Below are 21,177 nucleotides of genomic sequence, written 5' to 3'. Positions count from 1 at the left end.
ACCTTACCTCAGTAGGATTGTCAAATGGAAATGGAAGTAGGAAGTCAAATGGAAAATGTCTATGGATGCATTTTATGGATGATAGAGTATTACATGTCAGTGAATACCCATTAACAAAACAAGCAAGAGCTGAAGGAGCTTCTTTCTGCCTTTGGTGTCCTCTTCTGGAACACCCCCAAGGATGCACTCCACACCACTTCCTTATGTCCCATACGTTAGGAAGCCTTGACAGGGGTGGTTGGGTGGCTCAGTTGGTTAAGCATCTGATCTTTGGCTCAGGTCATGATCTTGCAGTTCACAAGTTCGAGCCCTGCTTCTGGCTCTGTGCTGACAGTTCAGAGCCTGGAGCCTTCTTCGGATTCTGTGTCTCCCTCTCTCTCTGCCCCTCTCCCTCTCCGTCTCTCTCTTTCTCGTAAATATAAAGAAAAGAAAGAAAGAAAGAAAGAAAGAAAGAAAGAAAGAAAGAAAGAAAGAAAGAAAGAAAGAAAGAAAGAAAGAAAGAAAAGAAAAGAAAGAAAAAAGAAAGAAGCCTTGACAGAAAAAACATGTTTTAGGTTATTTGATATCACAAGAGCCTCCCTCCCTCTCCCCTACACAAAGCTTACCAAAAGGTTTAATGCGGACTTTCATCAAAAACCAAAAGTTCTCAAATAAAGTGCCCTTAATTTAATAAGCTTAGAAAAGGATACAATGATGGGAATTTGTAGGTGTATTTGGGTGGCGTTTCCCTTTGCCTCTCTTTTGAAAAGAAATCAACAAGACTTATAAAATTGAACCCCTAGAATGGGGAAGAAAGAGCAACTCTGCAAAGTTCATTTTTAAAAAAGCAAAAAATATAGAGTGTGTCTTGTATGTACCAAACTTTACACGGTGTTTTGGATCATCATGTATTTGAAATCCTGTCCACCATCAAAGCAGAAAGACAATTCTAAGTGTCACAAATATTTCTCAGGGCAGTGAGTGGAGTGGGCAAGATCTGGTCTGAAAGCAGAGGTAAGAAAAGAGAAGAGACCAGGACAGAACCGTTACAAGTGAGCCCTTGATGTCGTCGGGAGGCCCTTCCATGGGACCCCCTCATCCTTTGGAAGGGCTCTCCGCTTACACATTCCTGCTTCACAGTGATGTTCAGAGTAGGTACTGAGACCTACTGACTGATCTATCTTGGGTGTGATGCCCGTGGAAATACGATCCACAAATGACTGACATACTCCAAATGCCAAAGAATGTCGTTTCTGGACAACAGAAAACACACACACACACACAAACACACACACACCAAAACAGCCCAAGCAGCAGCCATGTCAAAACAGTGGGACTTTATTTCTATGGATCCTTTGGTGTCGGATAAGGTGTGGACTCTGTCTAAAGCTTTCCCCGCATTCAAGACATTTGTAAGGTTTTTCTCCAGTGTGAGTCCTCTGGTGCGTAATGAGGGTTGCACTCTGGCTGAAGCGTTTCCCACACACAGAACACCCATACGGCTTCTCCCCAGTGTGGATCCTCTGGTGTTTAGAGAGGTCTGAGCACCGTTTGAAGCTCTTCTCACACTCCTCACACGTGTAGGGTCTCTCCCCTTTGTGAATTCTCTGATGTCTAAAACGGTTGGAAATACGGCAGGTCTCCCCGCATTCGTGACACTCGAAGTGTTTCTCTCCTATGTGGATCCTCTGGTGCCGGGTGAGATGGGAGCTCTGCCGGAAGCTGTCCCCACACTTAGGGCAGGTGTAGGGCTTTTCGCCCGTGTGTGTCCTCTGGTGTTTGATCAGGGCAGCGCTCTGACTGAAGCGCTTCCCGCACTCTTGGCATTGGTAGGGTTTCTCCCCCGTGTGGATTCTCTGGTGTTTAAAAAGATCAGAACGCTGTTTGAAACTCTTCTCACAGTTCCCGCATTTATACGGCCTTTCTTCACGGAGCTGTCGCTGGGTCTTAAAGAGGTCTGCACTGTGGAGCTGTTCCTTGCTGTCAAAGGAGCGGGGAGGTTTCACTGTGTGATGCTTTACCGGCTCTGAACTCTGTGTACAACTGTCCCCCAGGTCACTGTGGTCAACAGGCCTCCCTGTGGCCTGCACGTGCTGACAAAGAACAGAGTTTGAACTTCTGGCCCTGTTCCCAAGTTGGCCATGTCTGAAGTCTCCCTCCTCCGTGGGACCATTCTTGAGATCTGCGGTGCGGGGGAGTCCTTCCTCTTCAGGAGAATTCTCCAGTTTCAATGATGAGGGATTTCTTGACTGCTTTTCTACCCCTATCTCACCAGTGTCACTACATCCAGGGGGAGCCTTCCTGTGGGACCCTTCTTGTAGCTGCCCCTGCGGCTCTACTTCTTCTAAAATTTCTTGTTTTGGAATAAAGTCTTTGTTCTCCGTTCTGGTTTCCAAACCTGAAACATTCAAAAATAAAAAGAAGGAGGCAAACCGTAAGAGACTCTTTTTATATATATATTGTCAGATTGGTTTCCATACAACACCCAGTGCTCATCCCAACAGGTGCCCTCCTCTATGCTCATCACCCACTTTCCCCTCCCCCCCACCCCCATCAATCGTCAGTTTGTTCTCAGTATTTAAGAGTCTTCTATGGTTTGCCTCCTTCCCTCTCTGTAATTTTTTCCCCCTTCCCCTCCCCCCCTAGTCTTCTGTTAAGTGTCTCAAGATCCACATATGAGTGAAAACATATGATATCTGTCTTTCTCTGACTGACTTATTTCACTTAGCATAATACTCTCCAGTTCCATCCACGTTCCTACAAATGGCCAGATTTCATTCTTTCTCGTTGCCAAGTAGCATTCCATTGTATATATAAACCACATCTTCTTTATCCATTCGTCAGTTGATGGACATTTAGACTCTCTCCATAATTTGGCTATTGTTGAAAGTGCTGCTATAAACATTGGAGTACCAGTGCCCCTATGCATCAGCACCCCTGTATCCCTTGGGTAAATTCCTAGCAGTGCTATTGCTGGTCATAGGGTAGATCTGTTTTTAATTTTTTGAGGAACCTCCACACTGTTTTCCAGAGCGGCTGCACCAGTTTGCATTCCCACCAACAGTGCAAGAGGGTTCCCGTTTCTCCACATCTTCGAAGAGACTCTTAAATAGATAGCAAACTGAGGGTAGCTTGAGGGGAGGTGGGTGGGGGGATGGGCTAAATGGGGGATGGGCATTAAGGAGGGCACTTGTTATGATGAGCACTGGGTGTCATATGTAAGGGATGAATCACTAAATTCTACTCCTGAAACCGTTTTTACGCTATATGTTAAAGAACTTGAATTTAAATACAATAAAAAAAAAAAGAAAGAAAAAAGGGTGACATTTCATGCTGGTGCAAGAGTAAAATAAGCAAGTGCCTGCAAAAAAATAAGCACCCTCCCAAACCTTTTTAACATTCTCAATGAACCACTCCTCAAGATAAATGATTTTATTTTTTTTAATTGTAATGTTTATTTTTGAGAGAGGGAGAAAGACAGAGCGAGAGCAGGGAGAGACAGAGAGAGAGGGAGACACAGAATCTGAAACAGGCTCCAGGCTCTGAGCTGTCAGCAGAAAGCCTGACATGGGGCTCGAACTCACAGACCGCGAGATCATGACCTGAGCCGAAACCAGACCCTTAACCAACTGAGCCACCCAGGAGCCCTTCAAGTTAAATGATTTTAATTAACCTGCCAAATGTACTCATATTTACCTGTACAAACCCCATTCTTTCCTTTTACACTTGTGCCTATACCCACACACCCATCTCTTTCCCCCTGCCCCACTCCACCGTTGCAGAAGACACAATATCAGGAAGGGGTGTCAAGAAGGGCACGACAGCCTGTACCCCATGAATGGAGGATGGTTTAACAAGAGAAATTGTATTCATGTGATAGGTTATAGTAACAGACACACCCCATGCCTCCAATGTCTGGAGGTGGGGTCTGGGTGGGAGACAAATCTAGGACTGACTGCAAGTCTTTATATAAAGGAGCAGGTAAGCCACCAGATTCCACCCCAAATCCAGAATTTTTGCAGTTTACTCCCCAGGGAGACTGAACCACATAAATTCTGGACTGGGGACACCAGGTACAGCTGAGAACAGGGGACAGGGACCACTTTCACATCAGGAGAATCAAGTGAAAACAGACACACAATTGGTAGAACCTCAGTGCTGTTCTCTGCTCACGTCCCAAACCATGAGCTCCAAGAAAGGGCGGGGATTTTTGTGACAGGGGATTCATAGGTTTTGTTCCCTAATGCGTCCCCAGCACTTAGAATAGCACCTGGCTGGGGTGCCTGGGTGGCTCAGTCAGTTAAGCGTCTGACTTCAGCTCAGGTCATGATCTCTCAGTTCGTGAGTTTGAGCCCTGCATCGGGTTCTGTGCTGTCAGCAGAAAGCCTTCTTCAGATCCTCTGTCCTCCCCTCTCTCTACCCTTCCCCCACTCAGGCTCTCCCTCTCTCTCAAAAATGAATAAACATTAAAAGAAAAAAAAGAACAGCATCTGGCTTATTGCAGACACTCAATAAAAATATTTGTTGAATAAATCTCTCTATGGTAAAATTTGCAAGCCCAGGCCTGACATATGGAAATTCCCCCAAACAGCACCTGATAGCCAAGGCAATCTTGAGAAAGAACAAAGCCAGAGGTATCACAATACCAGTTTCAAGATATACTACAGGGATGCCTGGCAGGCTCAGTTGGTGGAGCATGCAACTCTTAATCTTGGGGCTAGTAATGGGTGCAAAGATCACTTAAAAATAAAATTTTAAAAAGAAAAAAAGATATACTACAAATCTGTAGTAATCAAAATAGTATGGTACAGGAATAAAAATAGACGCAGATCAATGTAACAGAATAGACAGCCCAGAAATAAGCCCACAATTATATGGTCAATCAATGACAAAGGAGGCAAGAATATACAACAGGGAAAATACAGTCTTTTCAATAAACTATGTTGGAAAAACTGGATAGCTACATGTAAAAGAATGAAACCAGATCACTTTCTAACACCATACACAAAAATAAACTGAAAATGGATTAGAAACCTAAATGTGAGACCCGAAACCATAAAACTCCTAGAAGAGAGCATAGGCAGTAATTTCTCTGACGTCAGCTATTTTCTACATGTCTCCTAAGGCAAAAGAAACAAAAGCAAAAATAAGATATTTTGACTACATCAAAATAAAAAAAAAAACTTTTGCAGGGGGCATGTGGCTGGCTCAGTTGGCGGAGCGTGTGACTCTTGATCTCAGGGTTGTGGGTTCGAGCCCCATGATGGGTGTAGAGTCTAGCTAAAAATAAAATCTTTTGTTTTTAATAAAAAAAAAATACTTGAAATGTTTTATTTATTTTTGAGAGAGACAGAGACAGAGTGCGAGCAGGGGAGGGGCAAATAGAGAGGGAGACACAGAATCTGAAGCAGGCTCCAGGCTCTGAGCTGGCTCTCGAGATCATAACCTGAGCTGAAGTTGGACGCTTAACCAATTGAGCCACCCAGGCACCCCAAAAATAAAATCTTAAAAAAAAAAAAAGCTTCTGCATAGCAAAGGAAACCATTAACAACACAAAAAGACAACCTACTTAATAAGAGAAGATATTTGCAAATGATATATCTGATAAGAGATTAATATTCAAAATATATAAACAACTTATACAACTCAACACCAAAATAAACAATCCAATTTAAAAATAGACAGAGGACCTAGAGGCACCTGGGTGGCTCAGTTGGTTAAGTATCCAACTTCGGCTCAGGTCATGATCTCACAGTTCATGGGTTCAAGCCCCACATCAGGCTCTGTGCAGACAGCTCAGAGCCTGGAGCCTGTTTCAGATTCTGTGTCTCTCTCTCTCTGTCCCTCCCCCACTCATGCTCTCTCTCTCTCAAAAATAAATAAACATTAAAAAAAAATGGGCAGAGGACCTGAAGACATCTTTCCAAAGAAGACATAGAGATGGCCAACAGACACATGAAAAGATGCTTAACATCACTAATCATCAGAGAAATGCAAATCAAAACCACAAGGAGATATCGCCTTATACTGGTTAGAATGCCTAAAATCAGTATGACAAGAAATAACAAGTGTTGGTGAGGATGTGGAGAAAAAGGAACTCTCATGCACTGTTGGTGGGAATGTAATGTAAATTCGTGCTGCCACTATGGAAAACAGTATTGAGGTTCCTCAAAAAACTAAAAAGAGAAATACCATATGATCCAATATTTCCACTATCAGGTATTTACCCAAAGAAAATGAAAACACTAATTCAAAAAGATATATGCACTCCTACATTTATTGCAGCATTGTTTACAATAGTCAAACTATGGAAGTAACCTAAAGGTCCATCAGTAGATGAATAAAGAAAATGTGATAATATATACACGATGGAATATTATGTAGTAATAAAAAAGGATAAAACAACACAGATGGCCCTAAAAGGTATTATGCTAAATAAGTCATGGGGTGCCTGCTGGCTCATGGTAGGCATGTGACTCCTGATCTCAAGGTTGTGAGTTTAAGCCCCATGTTGGGTGTAGGGCCTACTTTAAAAAACAAACTTAACAAATTAAAAACAAATAAATAAACAGGTCAGACTGAGAAAGACAAACACCATATGATTCCACTAATATGTAGAATCTAAAAAAAGAAAAAAATATACAAAAAGCAGAATCAGATCTATAAATACAGAGAACAAACTGATGGTTGCCAGAGGGGAGGGGGAAAAAGGTTGGGCAAAATGGGAGGTACGGGCTTCCAGTTATGGAATGAGTAAGTCAGGGGAATAAAAGGCACCAGGTCACAATCCTACCCCAATACAGAGTTTTCAGTCAGAATGCTTATGTTTGACTATTACATACAAATGGAAAGTGAAGGGGGCCTGGGTGGCTCAGTTGGTTAAGCATCCGACTTCGGCTCAGGTCATGATCTCGCGGTCTGTGAGTTAGAGCCCCGCGTCGGGCTCTGTGCTGACAGCTCGGAGCCTGGAGCCTGTTTCAGATTCTGTGTCTCCCTCTCTCTGACCCTCCCCTGTTCATGCTCTGTCTCTCTCTGTCTCAAAAATAAATAAACGTTAAAAAAAATTAAAAAAACAAAAACAAATGGAAAGTGAAAAGTTACCAACATTTCAGGAAAACCTCGAATATAAGTGCTGAGGAAACATGCAATGTGTAAAACAGAAAATCTAATGATCTACAGTTAACACTCTCAGGTAAATAAGAGAAGATATTGCATCCAGGAAACAAGGAGGCTATAAGAAAAGGAATATTTAAAGAACAAGAAAAGGCTCCTGAAAATATCAATGAGAGCAGAAATATTTCAGCAGTAACAGCTGGAAAACAAAGCTAAGGAGATCTCCCAGAATGTGAAACAAAAGATAAAGAAATGAGAAGGGGCAGAGAAGAACCTGATGCGATCAGTCCATGAGTTCCAACATCCAATGAACAGAAATCCCAGAAAGAAAACAGGAAAAAAATAATGAGATAAAAATTGATAGATCGAAAGACAGACAGATAAAACAATACCATAAAAAATTTCTTGGGCACCTGGGTGGCTCAGTCAATTAAGCGTCTGACTCTGGCTCAGGTCGTGATCTCGAGGTTTATGGGTTCAAGCCCAGGGTTGGGCTTTGTGCTGACAGCTCAGAGCCTGGAGCCTGCTTCGGATTCTGTGTCTCCCTCTCTCTCTGCCCCTCCTCCACTCATGCTCTGTCTCTCTCACTCTCAGAAATCAATAAACATTAAAAAAAATTTTTTTTTTAATTTCTCGGAATTCAAAGTGTGGGTGTCTATGTTACAAGGACCCACCTACTACTCAACAATGAATGCAAAAAAACAAAAACAAAAAACAAAAAAAAAAAAAGCCTCCTTCACACTAAGCTGCACCCATTCTGAAACTTCATACTAGCAGGAATAAAGAAGAGAGTCTAAAGGCTTTCGAACAAACATCACACACCAAGGATAAAATATCACAATGGCATCCAATTTCTCAGTAGCAACATGGCAAGCTAACTAGAAAATTCAGTCTTCAAAATTCAATGGTAAAATCATTTCTAATGGGGAATCCGGCCATCCCATGATCTGGATGTAGGAGAGGAATAGAGACATTTTCAGGCAAACTTTCAAAAAATTAAGCTCCCAAGAATATGTTCTCTGGAAGATACTGGAAGATGTTCTCCATCAAATCGAAGGGGGTAAACCTAGGAAGAGAATGGTGTGGGGTTCAGGAAAGAGAAAAGGAATTCCAGAGTGATAGTCAAAGAAGGTTCTTAGGACGATAGCCATGTGGCAGGCCTGGAGGGAAGCCCATTCACACTGGAGCAGAAGTTTCTGCAGGCTTCCTCCAAGGGGACTATGAAACTGATAGCATACCTGATACATTTGAACATACAGTTTTACATTTCTAACAGGGAGACTGTGGGTAGACTGGTGTTCAATAGGTAGAAAGGCAGCACATGCAAAATGAGGCATTATTAATTCCAGAGAAAATTAGAAGTTGTAAAATAAAAGACATGTAATCATACAGGTTACAGGTAGTATTTACATGGGTAGGATATTGAAATATTGTATCAATATGCAAAAGAACTGATTTAACTATAATGAGAGAATTACAGACTGCTAAATGTGTGCATGGTCCCATCTCCCTCAGGAGACAGTCAAGAGGTAATACCTGAAATCGGGGGAAAATTAGCAGAATAAGCATCCTATTTAGGAATATGAAAATAAATACCAGTGAAAAACACAAAAAAGATATTAAAGTTGCCTCTGCAAAGATGGAATCAAGATTGAGAAGGGCCTTGTATTTTCCAAAGGTTGGAAAAACACAAACCATAAAGTAAAAGATCAAAAAACCTGACTATAGTTGACATTTGAACAAGGGTTTGACCTGTGAAGGCCCAGTCATGCACAGAATTTTTTGGTAAAGTTGGTCCAGCACTGTAAAAGTATTTTCCCTTCCTTACAATTTTCTTAATAACATTTTCTTTTTTCTAGCTTACTTTATAGTAAAATAACAAAGAGTTAATACAGAAAATATAAAGGACTGCCACAAAGCAATAAAAAAAAATGGAGGAAAGGAAGGGAGATAGGATACAGACAATTCACAGAATGCCTCCCCCACCCAAAAAAAAAAAAAAAAAAAAAAATCTGAAAAGATTTAACCCAGAACCAATCAGGGAAATGTAAGTTAAAACAACAAGATACTATTCATTCATTAACCCAACTAGTATTTATTGAGTACCTGCCAAGCACTATCTGTTCCAACTGCTTGGGATATATTAGAACCAAACAAAAACCCCTCCCCTTGTGGAGTTTACATTCTAGAAGAGGTGGTCAGACAATAGATAAACAGAAAGTAAATTCTATAGGACGTCAGAGGGTGATGAATGCTGTGGACCAAGTTGAAGAAGGTAAGGGATGGGACAGTAGTGTGGGAGGAGGGGACAGTGGAAAGGCAAACTGCACTATTAAACATGATAGTCAGGTCAGGCCTCTCTGAAAAGTGAGATCTGAGCACAGACTGGAGACAAGTCAAGGAGTTTGCTTAGTGGAGATCTGAAGGAAGAATGTTCCAGGAAGAGGGGCACTCAGGTGGCTCAGTTGGTTAAACGTCCAACTCTTGGTTTCAGCTCAGGTCATGATCTCACAGTTCGTGGGTTCAAGCCCCACATCGAGCTCTGCACTGACCGTGTGGAGCCCACTTTGGGTCCTCTGTAGCCCTCTCTCTCTGCTCCTTCCCCTCTTACACTGTCTCTCTCTCTCAAAAATAAATAAATATATAAAAAAAAGAATATTCCAGGTGGAAGGATCAAATAAAGCGAAGAACAGGAGGCAGGATGCCTGCCATGGTCAAGGAACAGCGAGGTCAGTGGGGCTGAAGCACAATGAGCGAGGGGCAGCGTAGGAGAGGGGTGTGCAGGGTGACGGGGCCTTGTCACATTAGGCAACACAGGCTTTTCCTTTGCATGAAATAGAGAGCCACTGCAGGTTCTGAGCAGAGGCGTGACGTAACATTTTAAAAGGAACATGTGAGCTACCGTGTTGCGACATCACGCCATCAGCCAGGCACCAAATGTCAGTAAGGATGTAGAGAAGGAAGAATTCTCATGTATTTCTGGTAGGAGTACAAACTGGTTGCACTCCTGCCTTCTGAACAGTAAGATGGGCAAACACGTCTAAGTCTATTCTCTATAGTTCCTATATATGTTCCTATATATGAACACAGAAGGATTCAAGTATGTTCGAGGCAATGCTATTTGTAACAGTGAAAAACTAGAAGCCTTGATGTCCACTGATGGAGGACAGTAGATAAATGAATTTTGGACAAGTCATACAATGAAAGATGTAAGTGTTAAAATGAGTGGACTAGAGCTACATGTGCCAACATGGATAAATCCCAAAAATGTAATGGGGAAAAAAAAGAAAGGCAAGGTGCAAAAGAATCATACAGCAATATAATTTATACAGCATCAAAACATTTAAAAATACGATATATGTTTACAAGTATATGTATTTCTGTTCATATATAGTTTATATACACATTTTTGCATATAGAAAGTACACACGTAATGTGCACATGTAGCTACATGTACATGTAGAAAATATAAAACATGCATGGAAATAAGTACCAGAATCAGGATACTGGTTACCTCTGAAGAAAGAGTGAGGGGAACAGCTTCAGGGAGGGTATCCAGAGTTTCATCTACAGTTGTTACATTTTTTTCTCAGCGGGGGGGGGGGGGGGGGGGGGCGGGAAGGGAGGGAGAATGAAGCCATTAGGGCCAAATATTAAAATATGATAAACCTGGGTGGTAGATATAAGGTGCCTGTTATATTTGTTATATTTTTCTGTATGCATTTTATTTAAAATGAACCAAAATAAAAAGCTGAATCTCTCACCTAACAATACAGAACAGCAAGGTCCCAGTGGGGTCACAAAAGAGAGTCCATGGCTCTCAACATGGGTGTGTGACTGGCTCAGAGACAGATCACACACAGCTAGAAACAAAGCCAGCACTTACTCGGCGAGACCAGTGAGACCGAGGTCCTATGATCCTCCTGTGCGCTCTCCCAGCAGAACTCCCTCGGAGCTGGGTCCAGAGGCTCCCACTCCTCACAGTTTAGAGACACAGCCACATTCTCAATCTTCACCAACTCCTGAAACAACACGAGACCTCCACTCAGCACCTGCTGTCCCAGGACAGCATAAGTGACTGTTAATCTCAGGATGAGGCCAGACTCCGGAGGAGTCTGCAAACCCTATGCAGGAAGCCCTGGGAATCAAGTAATAACCATGGCTGTCGAGTCTGTTCCAGTGAGTGTTGTACTAACTGGAGTTTCAGAGTAACAAAGACAGAGGCTGAAATTCTCTTGCAATCCTGAAAAGCCTTTCTGTCCGTGGACTATCCACACTAATTTGGGGTAAGAGCAAAATCTTCATTTGAGTTATATCACTGTGATTTATCAAAATGGAAATCGGATACAGATTAAAAATGTACAGGTAACCAGAAAGTGCCAAATTCCAGTGCTGGCTGTGAGATACGGTTACCTCATGCGTGAAATGGACATAAATTTAAGAAGATGAAGGTACCTCCCTGACAGCGGATGCTCAGTAAAATCTACTTTCCCTTCCCTTGAACATTGCACAATAAGATAATTATCTGGCAAGATGACATTTTGAGGTAACTTATTTAAATGGAAGTTTACCATTCACAGAAGGTAAAGCCACAGTTCTTAGAAAGGGAAGGTTCTAACATTGGTGTGCGAACATGTTTGTCTAGTGATGGGTCACAAATTGACTTCAAGGATCTCTCACTAAATGACAGGAAAGGGAAATACATTTAAAATTTTTCTGTATGTTAAAAATCTGTCTAGGGAGACTGCCCCTCCCAGGGCTAGCCAATTCTTAGAGCAAAGGGCTCAGCCAAGACTCCTTATCTCAAGCAATACCTCCTCTACCTGGCATATACACTCCAGGATGCCCATCCTAGGGCCAGGTTTCAGGGCAACTGGGGACCAGCCCTATAGGTTACAGCATGCTGAAATTATCCAGACCAACCAATCTTAAACAGATCCCCCTGCCCTGTGTATTTCCTTGGGAAACCTCAGTAGAGGCGCTGGCCTAAACCTTCCCCTTGCTCCAGTCTTCTGCCTCCTGACCACCCCTGGTGTCCTTCCCAGGAAGTCCTGAGTGTTGTGCTGGGCCTCCTATTTCTAAATCTGAGTATAATAACATTTGTTTTTTAACTGAGCCTCTCCTCTGCTTCCTGGTAAAGGAAAAAAAAAAAATCACACTTCTGTGTGTCTCTTCTACTGTCAATACTCTGAATACTTTCACTACAATACTTCTTCACTTCTGACACCACATATAGGGGTTTTCCACACATCAAATAATTCTGTGATACCAGCTAGGTGTCTTCAAGTGTAACTCAATTCTGACACTATCTACCTGGATACAGTCAGATCCCACAGGTAAAGGGCTTGGTCCCACAAGACCACTCACCCCTCCCAACTTTGGAAGCCAACCTCAAGTAGTAGGTCTCCAGGTTACCCACAATTTCTGTCCGACTTGGCCACAAATTAAAGGTTCCCATGACCTCCCCCTACCAATTAAATTCTTTGCTTGAACAGCTCACAGTACTGACGGAAACACTTAGGTTTACCAGTTTATTACAAAAAGATATGATAAAGGATACAGTAAACAGCAAAATGGAGAGACACACAATGAGGTCTGGGAGGGTCCTGAGTACAGGAGCTTCTGTCCCGTAGAGTTGGAGTTTGCCACTTTCCAGGTATATGGATGTGTTCACCAATTGGAAGCTGTCTGAATCTCACACTATTGGGATTTTTATGGAGGTTTCATCACACAGGCATGATTAGTTACCTCCATTACAGCCCCACTCCACTCTCCCAGGTACCATTATCAATTGTAGGAGGGGGTCGCCAAACTGTTAAAAAGCAAAAAGGGAACCTCACATTCAAAGTGCTCAGTTATTGCTAAGTAGTTAACGACATGAAGCCACTTTCCATCCTGACACCTTTCTTCCGCAAATAATCTACTTACACAAGAGGCGATCTTACAATGGGTAAACAATACTCCCACGTTGGTTTTGTGCTCAGAAGTCTATTAACTCAAAGATCATTTCCTGGATAGATTTGTCACTACAGAAAGAAAGTTTCATGTACACCCTGAAGCTCAAAAATGTAGCAAGGAAAAAAGGCCTGAAACTCTTAGCATCCCGTGTACCTCTATTCCTCACACCCCTACCACCAGAACACTTTCACTCTTCACCTGGGGTGAGGCCCCATCAAGCGCTCTCTGAAAAGCGCGCACCACGGCCGCAGCTTTCTCCCCGCTCTGCGGGCAGTGCTTCCGCACCCAGGCCTGGAGCTCCTGGGGCAGGATGCTCAGGAACTGCTCCAGCACCAGCAGCTCCAGGATCTGCTCCTTCGTATGCATCTCAGGCCTCAGCCACAGGCGACAAAGTTCCCTGAGCCGGCTTAGCGCCTCTTCGGGTCCAGCCACCTCCTGGTAACGGAACCGCCTAAACTGCTGCCGCGACTTTTCGGAATCCTGACAGTCCGCGGGCAGGTCCGACTCCTGACCTCCGGGTGAGTCTTCCTCCACTTTCACTATCAAAAGTCCATCACGCAGAAACGGCGCGGCGACCCTAGACTTCTCAGCTGCCATCCAGGCTCCTGCCTCGGCGTCACTGACTTGACTCGCGGTCAAGCTCGAACTCATCTTTCTCCAGCACGTGCTGACTTTTCCGGAGTTCTGCCTTCCAAGTGATAAGACAGCAAACCCTGCAAAAAGCCACGGAACTCATCGGACCTTCCCAGAGCGGCGGGTCCCCACTGTCCCGTCTCAAGCGGGGCCCTATCCGGCCCGGCCCCCTCCGGTACTCCTCCTACCCGCAGTTAGTCCAACCACGACCCGCGGCGCCAGGTGACCAAAAGTACGAATAAAACCTTGCCGGAAGTGCGTCAACGACTCCCTGCGGTGCCCACCCCTCCCGGGCATTTCCGGAGCCTCTCTAGGCGCCCAGGAGGAGTGAGACCCATCTCGGTGGTTTGTCGTCCTGCCCCTTCCAGAGACGCTCTGGTGCGTGTGTACCGTTCTGGTGGAGCTTATAGTCGTTCAGCTTAACAGAACTAAATGACACTCTTATTTTACAACTTGAATGTCATTTTTTAAACACATCGTCTGTGAAAAAAGTTTTGTAACTTTAGTTGTAGGAAAAAGGTCCAACTATACGATGAGTGGTAAACGGTCATCTATCAATGTGGTATTTATGCAAGAAAGGTTTGTAGTTACCTGCAACGTGCCAAGGCATCGTGCTCGACTCCATAGGTATTAAACTGAGTAGGAATAGTCTCTATCCTCAGGCTCCTAAGAGAGTTAGACACTTAAATCCTTACAGGACAGGGTGGTGAATGTAATACTTTGCATGTATGCACAGTACATTTGTATGACCCAGAGGTAGACATAATCAGCCATGGCTGATGGGGAGGGTATAGTGAAAGATTTCCCCAGGAGATTAAAACTTAAAATGTCCATGTGAGCTGAAGAAATGTTCTAATTAAAAAATAGTTTAGGGGCGCCTGGGTGGCTCAGTCGGTTAAGCGTCCGACTTCAGCTCAGGTCACGATCTCGCGGTCCGTGAGTTCGAGCCCCGCGTCAGGCTCTGGGCTGATGGCTCAGAGCCTGGAACCTGCTTCCCATTCTGTGTCCCCCTCTCTCTCTGCCCCTCCCCTGTTCATGCTCTGTCTCTCTCTGTCTCAAAAATAAATAAATGTAAAAAAAATTAAAAAATAGTTTAGATAGGGGTGCCTTGGTGGCTCAGTCCGCGGACTCTTGATTTGGCTCAGGTCATGACCTGTGGTTCATGGGTTGGAGCCCTGAGTCAGGCTTATGCTGATGGTGTGGAGTCTGTTTGGGATTCTCTCTTTCTCTCTGTCCCCCCCTCACACACTCGCTCTCCTCTCTCAAAATAAATAAACTTAAAAAAAGTGTTAAAAAAAGGTGTAGATAAGTTTATAGGCAACAAATCCCCAAAAGATTAAATAAATTCCAATAAATCCCTCTGACATTAAGCTTTCCTATGCGCAGCTCCCTTGCAATGTCCTACACTCAGGCATCAAAGTTGCCAAGGACTTTGTCCTCTTCGAAGCTCAACCCTTCTGTTCTATCATTTACTCGCTCTCCCTCACTTTTGAATATCAGTATGGACACTGCTGCCACCTTCTCCCTCTTCTTTCCTATGCTTCGCTGGTTTCGATTATATCTGTGTTTGGCATCATATTGACTATATAAATAAAACACTTTCTAAAGAACTTGGAGGTAAAAAAACGGCAAAATTAAAAAAAAAAAATTTTAGTATTTATTTTTGAGAGAGAGAGACTGAGCCTGAGCGGGGGTGGGGGCAGAGAGAGAGGGAGACACAGAAACCCAAGCAGGCTCCAGGCTCTGAGCTGCCAGCACAGAGCCCTATGCGGGGCTCAAACTCATGAACTGTGAGATCATGACCTGAGCTGAAGTCAGACGCTTAACCCACTGAGCCACCCAGTCACCCCAGAACAGGGCAGAATTTTAAAGAAAGAGAAAAGCCAAAAGGCCAAACTCTCCATAGTTCCTAAGAAAAAGTACTTTTCCCTGAGGAAGAAAAGAAGGGAGGTGATGGGCACAGTCTATGTATGTACACCCATTTCTTCCTCACGGTTCCAGGGTCTTTGTGTTGTTTTCTTTTCATTAATATTTTTTAAATGTAAGAATATGAGATATCAAAAAAGGAATATAATGAGGAGAAATGAAGACGGAGATAATTGTTTGAGGTTGAGGCAGAAGAAATAGAAGGCAGCTTGCTCCCTGCCTTGAGTTCAAACAATACAAATTAGTTTCCTTTTATTATTGCTGCAAGGACAAAGACCAAAGAAAACAGCTGGTGTATAGAGTTGTAGAGAATTATTCATTGTAAACAGACTAATCAAGGGCTCTTACTGTAGACTGAGTTATGGAATGCAGAAACAGCTTTACAGCCTTGTTGAAAAGAGCTTGTCCTCATGAATGGAATTCCCTATAAGGAGTTTCACCCATAATCTGCATCATAAAACATGTTAATGTTCAGGGGTGCCTGGGTGGCTCGGTTGGTTAAGCATCAGACTCTTGATTTTAGCTCAGGTCATAATGTCACCATGTGGGGAGCCTGCTTGAGATTTTCATTCTCTCCCTCTCTCTGTCACTTCCCTGCACGCTCAAAAAAAGTTAATGTTCATTTCTAATGAAACTTCACCCTCTTCCTTAGTCATAAAAAATTTCCATGAAGCATTTATATCAGAAATTGGGTAGCATGATGACTTAATTTTCACCTCATCCAAGAAAAGTTTTCTTTTTCTTTCCTTCCTTCCTTCCTTCCTTCCTTCCTTCCTTCCTTCCTTCCTTCCTTCCTTCCTTCCTTCCTTCCCCTCTTTCTTTCTCTTTCTTTCTTTCTTTCTTTCTTTCTTTCTTTCTTTCTTTCTTTCTTTCTTTCTTTCCTTCTTTCCTCTTTTCCTTTTTTTATCTTTTCTGCTATGGCACCAAGTCACACACCCACAGGTGACAGGGTTACATGAGGCCTTGTTTCTCCAAGCATGGAGACAGCACTGGCACTGGCACTTCTGGGAAGCTTGTTAGAAATGCAGAATTTCAACCCTTGCTCCAGACCTACTGAATCAGAACCTGTATTTTGGAAAGATCCACAGGTAATTTGTGTACACACGAATTGAAAAGCAGCAATCAGATGAACCTTTCTGACCAGTACAAAATTTATTTCTTTTACTTTTTATTTGTCAGGAGGAAAGGGGCAGAGGGAATAGAGAGAGAATCTGAAGCAGACTCTGCACTGAGCATGACCCCATGACCCTGGGATCATGACCTGAGCTGATATCAAGAGTCAGAAGTTCGGGCCACCTGGGTGGCTCAGTCAGTTAAGTGGCTGACTTTGGCTCAGATCATGATCTCCCAGTCCATGGGATCTAGCCCCACATCAGGCTCTGCACTGACAGCTCAGAACCTGGAGGCTGCTTCAGATTCTGTGTCTCCCTCTTTCTCTGCCTCTCTCCCACTCATGCTCTGTCTCTCTCACTCTCAAAAATAACTAAACATAAAAAAAAATTTTTTTTTAAAGAGTCAGAAGCTCAACCGAATGAGCCACTTAGGTGCCCCTGACCAGTACAGAATTTAAATATTGTGTATAAATAGATTATCTATGTCCTTATAAGGACACATAAACATTTTGTGTGAGATGACAATGTGAAGCAGAGTTGTATCTCAGGGGAAACTGTGGAAGGAATGAGGGTCTACCACAAGCATCTTGCCTCCAAGCATTTGAAACTAAGCTTGAATTCAGTCTGCAATAGGAGTAAATGACAAATTGGAATTTTCGTCATTTTTTAAACTTCATTAAAAAATATTTTATGATGATATGATTTGACCGTGGGACTCTATTATGTGACTATAACTTTTAAAAAATCTCTAACCCAACATGGGGCTCAAACTCACAACCCTGAGATTGAGTCACACACTCTACCGACTGAGCCAACCAGCCGTCCCTATGTGACTGTAAACTCTTAATTATAGTATGTTTGAAAATATAAATACCAAAGACTTATTTAAGTATCATGGGAATAGCTGAATCTCTGGACCCCATGTACTCAGAAAAGTCGGAAGCAGAAAATAATCTAGCTATTTAATAGTGGAAAATTTTTTCTAGTGTTTTTTTTCTTGCTTCAAGAAACAGTATAATAAAAATACAGTAATCATGTTTTACATGTTTCATATTCATTTATATTTCAACAATGTTCAGAAAATAAATCATACAATTGAAATGAGAAATACTGTACATTAGTTTAACATTTACATTAAATCATCTGCATTATTTATTTAACAAGTGAGGAATTATACAAGTTATATGTTATAAGTAAATTCATTTAAAAATTCATTTATTTAGGGGCGCCTGGGTGGCTCAGTCGGTTAAGCGTCCAACTTCAGCTCAGGTCACGATCTCACGGTCCGTGAGTTCGAGCCCTGCGTTGGGCTCTGTGCTGACTGCTCAGAGCCTGGAGCCTGTTTCAGATTCTGTGCTCCCTCTCTCTCTGATCCTCCCCCGTTCGTGCTCTGTCTCTCTCTGTCTCAAAAATAAATAAACGTTAAAAAAAATTTTTTTTAATTCATTTATTTAAACGAATACAATTAATATCCTGCTTTATGAATGCAAAGTCTCACTCAAGGTCAGAATTCCATGACATCTCTATGGGCTAAAGTTTAAATTATAAACTAATGATTTATTCAAAAGTTGTGCACAAGCATAGGGAGTCAACCCCTACTTTTGGTCTAACAGCTAAGTGGTTGTACTAGTCTGTTTGTGATTTGTTTTGCTTAGACATTAACAGGGTGTGAAAGAGGTGAAGGCAGATTTTTCAGGATTAATCTTCATGACAAATCCACTTCTGGAGAAACAACTTCACTATTCTCAAGGCTCAGGTTTGTCATTCTAATAATTTGGAGCAATATATAACAATTTAATGACATAACTGGTCCCATGTTTATATCTGAAGGCACACACTGTGTACAAGTCACTTATTCATCTCTATGGGAATGTTATCACAATCTGGCAGGAAGTCAGAAGTTCTTTTCCAGTATTGCAGGGCAAGGCTTCCACTAGGGTCAGGCGGCCAAGGATGGGCAAGGGAATTAAGGACAGAATGCAAATCCCTAAGTACAGACAAACCTAGCTTCAGAAAATATCCACTTATATAATTAATTATGGAATCTATAAGTAAATAGCAAGTACTATGAGGGCAATACAAGCATTAAATTTTTTTAATGTTTATTTTTGAGAGAGAGAGAGAGAGAGAGAGAGACAGAGCATAAGTGGGGGAGAGGCAAAGAGAGAGGGAGACACAGAATCCAAAGCAGGCTCCAGGCTCCAAGCTGTCAGCCCAGAGCCCAATGTGGGACTTGAACTCACAAACCTGAGTTTGTGACCTGGGCTCATGACCTGAGCCCAAGTCCTATACTTAACCCACTGAGCCACCCAGGTGCCCCAATACAAGCATTTTTCCCAATAAGGTTGTCTGCTCACCAGCTGATTACCAGTCAAGTTCTACCAACTCCTGCCTCTGGGTTGTGTGACTATGGGCTCTAATCATGATACACTGCCTCACCTTTAAAAAATAATTGAGAAAAGGAAAATAGTGCAAGGATAAATAAGATGGGGCCAGGGATAAAATGAGATTACAGGTTGTCTACTGTAAGTTCCTATGTATTGGCAAAATGTAGCTCACAATTTGGCTCTGAAAAGCCTCAGCAGCCAATGCAAGAGGAAAACAAGATCAGTTACATGATATGCAGTGTAACTTGGGTAAAATCAAACTATTAATAGTAGCTTAGGAGAAATCCAGCTATTCTTGATACTAAGTGGGAAGAGAAATTTCCCATGAGTACCCTAGGAAAGGGCTATGTGACATAGTGGATGGTATTTTAAGATCTCTATAATAAATAAAATTAATGGATTTTAATTCCTTTTAATGTTAGCTGATGGCAGGTACCAAAGCACAATTCAAAAGAGCCAATTCTTTAAGAAACAAAACAGATGAACATAGGGGAAAGGGAAAAAAGAGAGAGAGGGAGGCAAACCATAAGAGACTCTTGACTCTAGAGAACAAAGGAAGGGTTGCTGAAGGGGAGGTGGGTGGGGGATGGGCTAAATGGGTAATGGGTATTAAGGAGGGCACTGGTGATGAGCACTGGGTGCTGCGTCTAAGTGATGAATCACTAAGTTCTACTCCTGAAACTAACATTACACTATATGTTAACTAACTAAATTTGAAATAAAAATTTGAAATATTAAAAATAGCTAATTCTATGAAGGAAGAAAAGAGTATATAGTTTAAGTATTCAGCTCTCTGAAGGTCTAGTTTAATATAAAGACAAAATTCAAAGTGCCTAACGCAGCACTTTCTAGACCTTTTACTGTGCCATGCAGGCTGATCGTTATGTAAAAAGTCCATTTCCAGTACTAACTGGATCATCACCCTTTTCTCTCTTCTTCATAGTATCTTATTGTGGTATATGGCAAAAATGGCCAAAAAAGTAAAACAAAACGTATAGGAATAGACTTTGCAGTTTCTCCCTTCTAGAAGTGGAGTCTATTTCCCACCCTTTGGATTTGGACTGCTCTTGTGGCTTGCTTTGACCAACAGAAGTGACACCGTGTGAGTTTCAAGCCTGGATATCAAGAACTTTTGCAACTTCTGGTTTCTTGCTTTTGTAACCTGCCACCACCAAGTGAGGAAGTATGAGCTAAGCTGCTGGGTGATGGGAAACGTGTGGCCTAAATGCCTCCTAGCACTCCAAGTGACAATCATCTAATCCCCAGGCAAACTGCTTAGCTCACACTGGCAGCTGAACACAGACAAAAAGAAGGAGCCCAGCAGAAAAGCCAGCCAGGTAAGTCTGGACCAAATCGTCAGCCCACAGAGTCATAAGCAAAATAAGTGGTTCCTTTTTTAGGTCGCTAAGTTTGGGGTTGTTTGTTACACAACAAAAACTAACAGACAAACTTTTAAAAGCCAGTGCAACCCAATTCACAATATTAACAACAACAAAAAAGATAAAACACTTAAGAATAAACATAACTATGTGCAAAATCATGAAGAAAACTTTAAAACACTCCAAAAGGATCCACAATTAGGTTTTTTTTCCACAAATGGAAAAACATACCATGTTCTTGGATAGGAAAACCAACTTTATAAGAATGTCAATTCACCCTGGGGTACCTGGGTGGCTCAGTTGGTTAAGTGCCTGACTCTTGATTTTGGCTCAGGTCATGATTTCATGGTTCGTGAGATGGAGCCCCTTATAGGGCTCTGTGCTGAAAACACGGAGCCTACTTGGAATTCTCTCTCTCCCTCTCTCTCTGCCCCTCTCCTGCTTGTGCTCACACACTTGCTCTCTCTAAAAAATAAATTTTTTTAAAAAGGGAAAAAAAGGAACGTCAACTCTCCCTAAGTGAATACATATTAAAAATGATCCCAAAACAGATTTATTTCTGGAACTAGGAAAATTGAATCTATAGTTAATTTGGACAAGAACTAAAGAAGCAAAAATACTTTGAAGAAGAAACACAGCAGGGGGCGTTCTCTGTAAGAAATAGTAAAACCAATTATTAATGCTCAATAA

General features: G+C 42.3%; 1 protein-coding gene across 4 annotated transcripts in view; it reads right to left on the bottom strand.

The window, feature by feature from the left end:
- ZNF394 (zinc finger protein 394) overlaps positions 1-21,177 on the bottom strand; it is a 30,826-nt gene that overhangs the window by 8,597 nt on the left and 1,052 nt on the right. The window contains exons 1-4 of one of the 4 annotated variants that reach the window (XM_053213277.1): positions 13,872-14,701; positions 13,249-13,763; positions 10,979-11,114; positions 1,298-2,377 (exon numbers count right to left, since the gene is read on the bottom strand). In XM_053213277.1, coding sequence (XP_053069252.1) covers positions 1,302-2,377; positions 10,979-11,114; positions 13,249-13,763; positions 13,872-13,980 — 1,836 coding nt within the window. In that variant the 5' untranslated portion in view covers positions 13,981-14,701 and the 3' untranslated portion in view covers positions 1,298-1,301. Of the gene's footprint in view, positions 1-1,297; positions 2,378-10,978; positions 11,115-13,248; positions 13,764-13,871; positions 14,704-21,177 lie in introns of those variants that run through there. The other 3 variants (XM_053213278.1, XM_027042164.2, XM_053213279.1) reach the window with 3 other exon arrangements.

The sequence above is a fragment of the Acinonyx jubatus genome, chromosome E3, assembly GCF_027475565.1.
Source record: "Acinonyx jubatus isolate Ajub_Pintada_27869175 chromosome E3, VMU_Ajub_asm_v1.0, whole genome shotgun sequence".
Taxonomy (NCBI): Eukaryota; Metazoa; Chordata; class Mammalia; order Carnivora; family Felidae; genus Acinonyx; species Acinonyx jubatus.
This window is presented reverse-complemented; position numbering and strand designations above follow the sequence as displayed.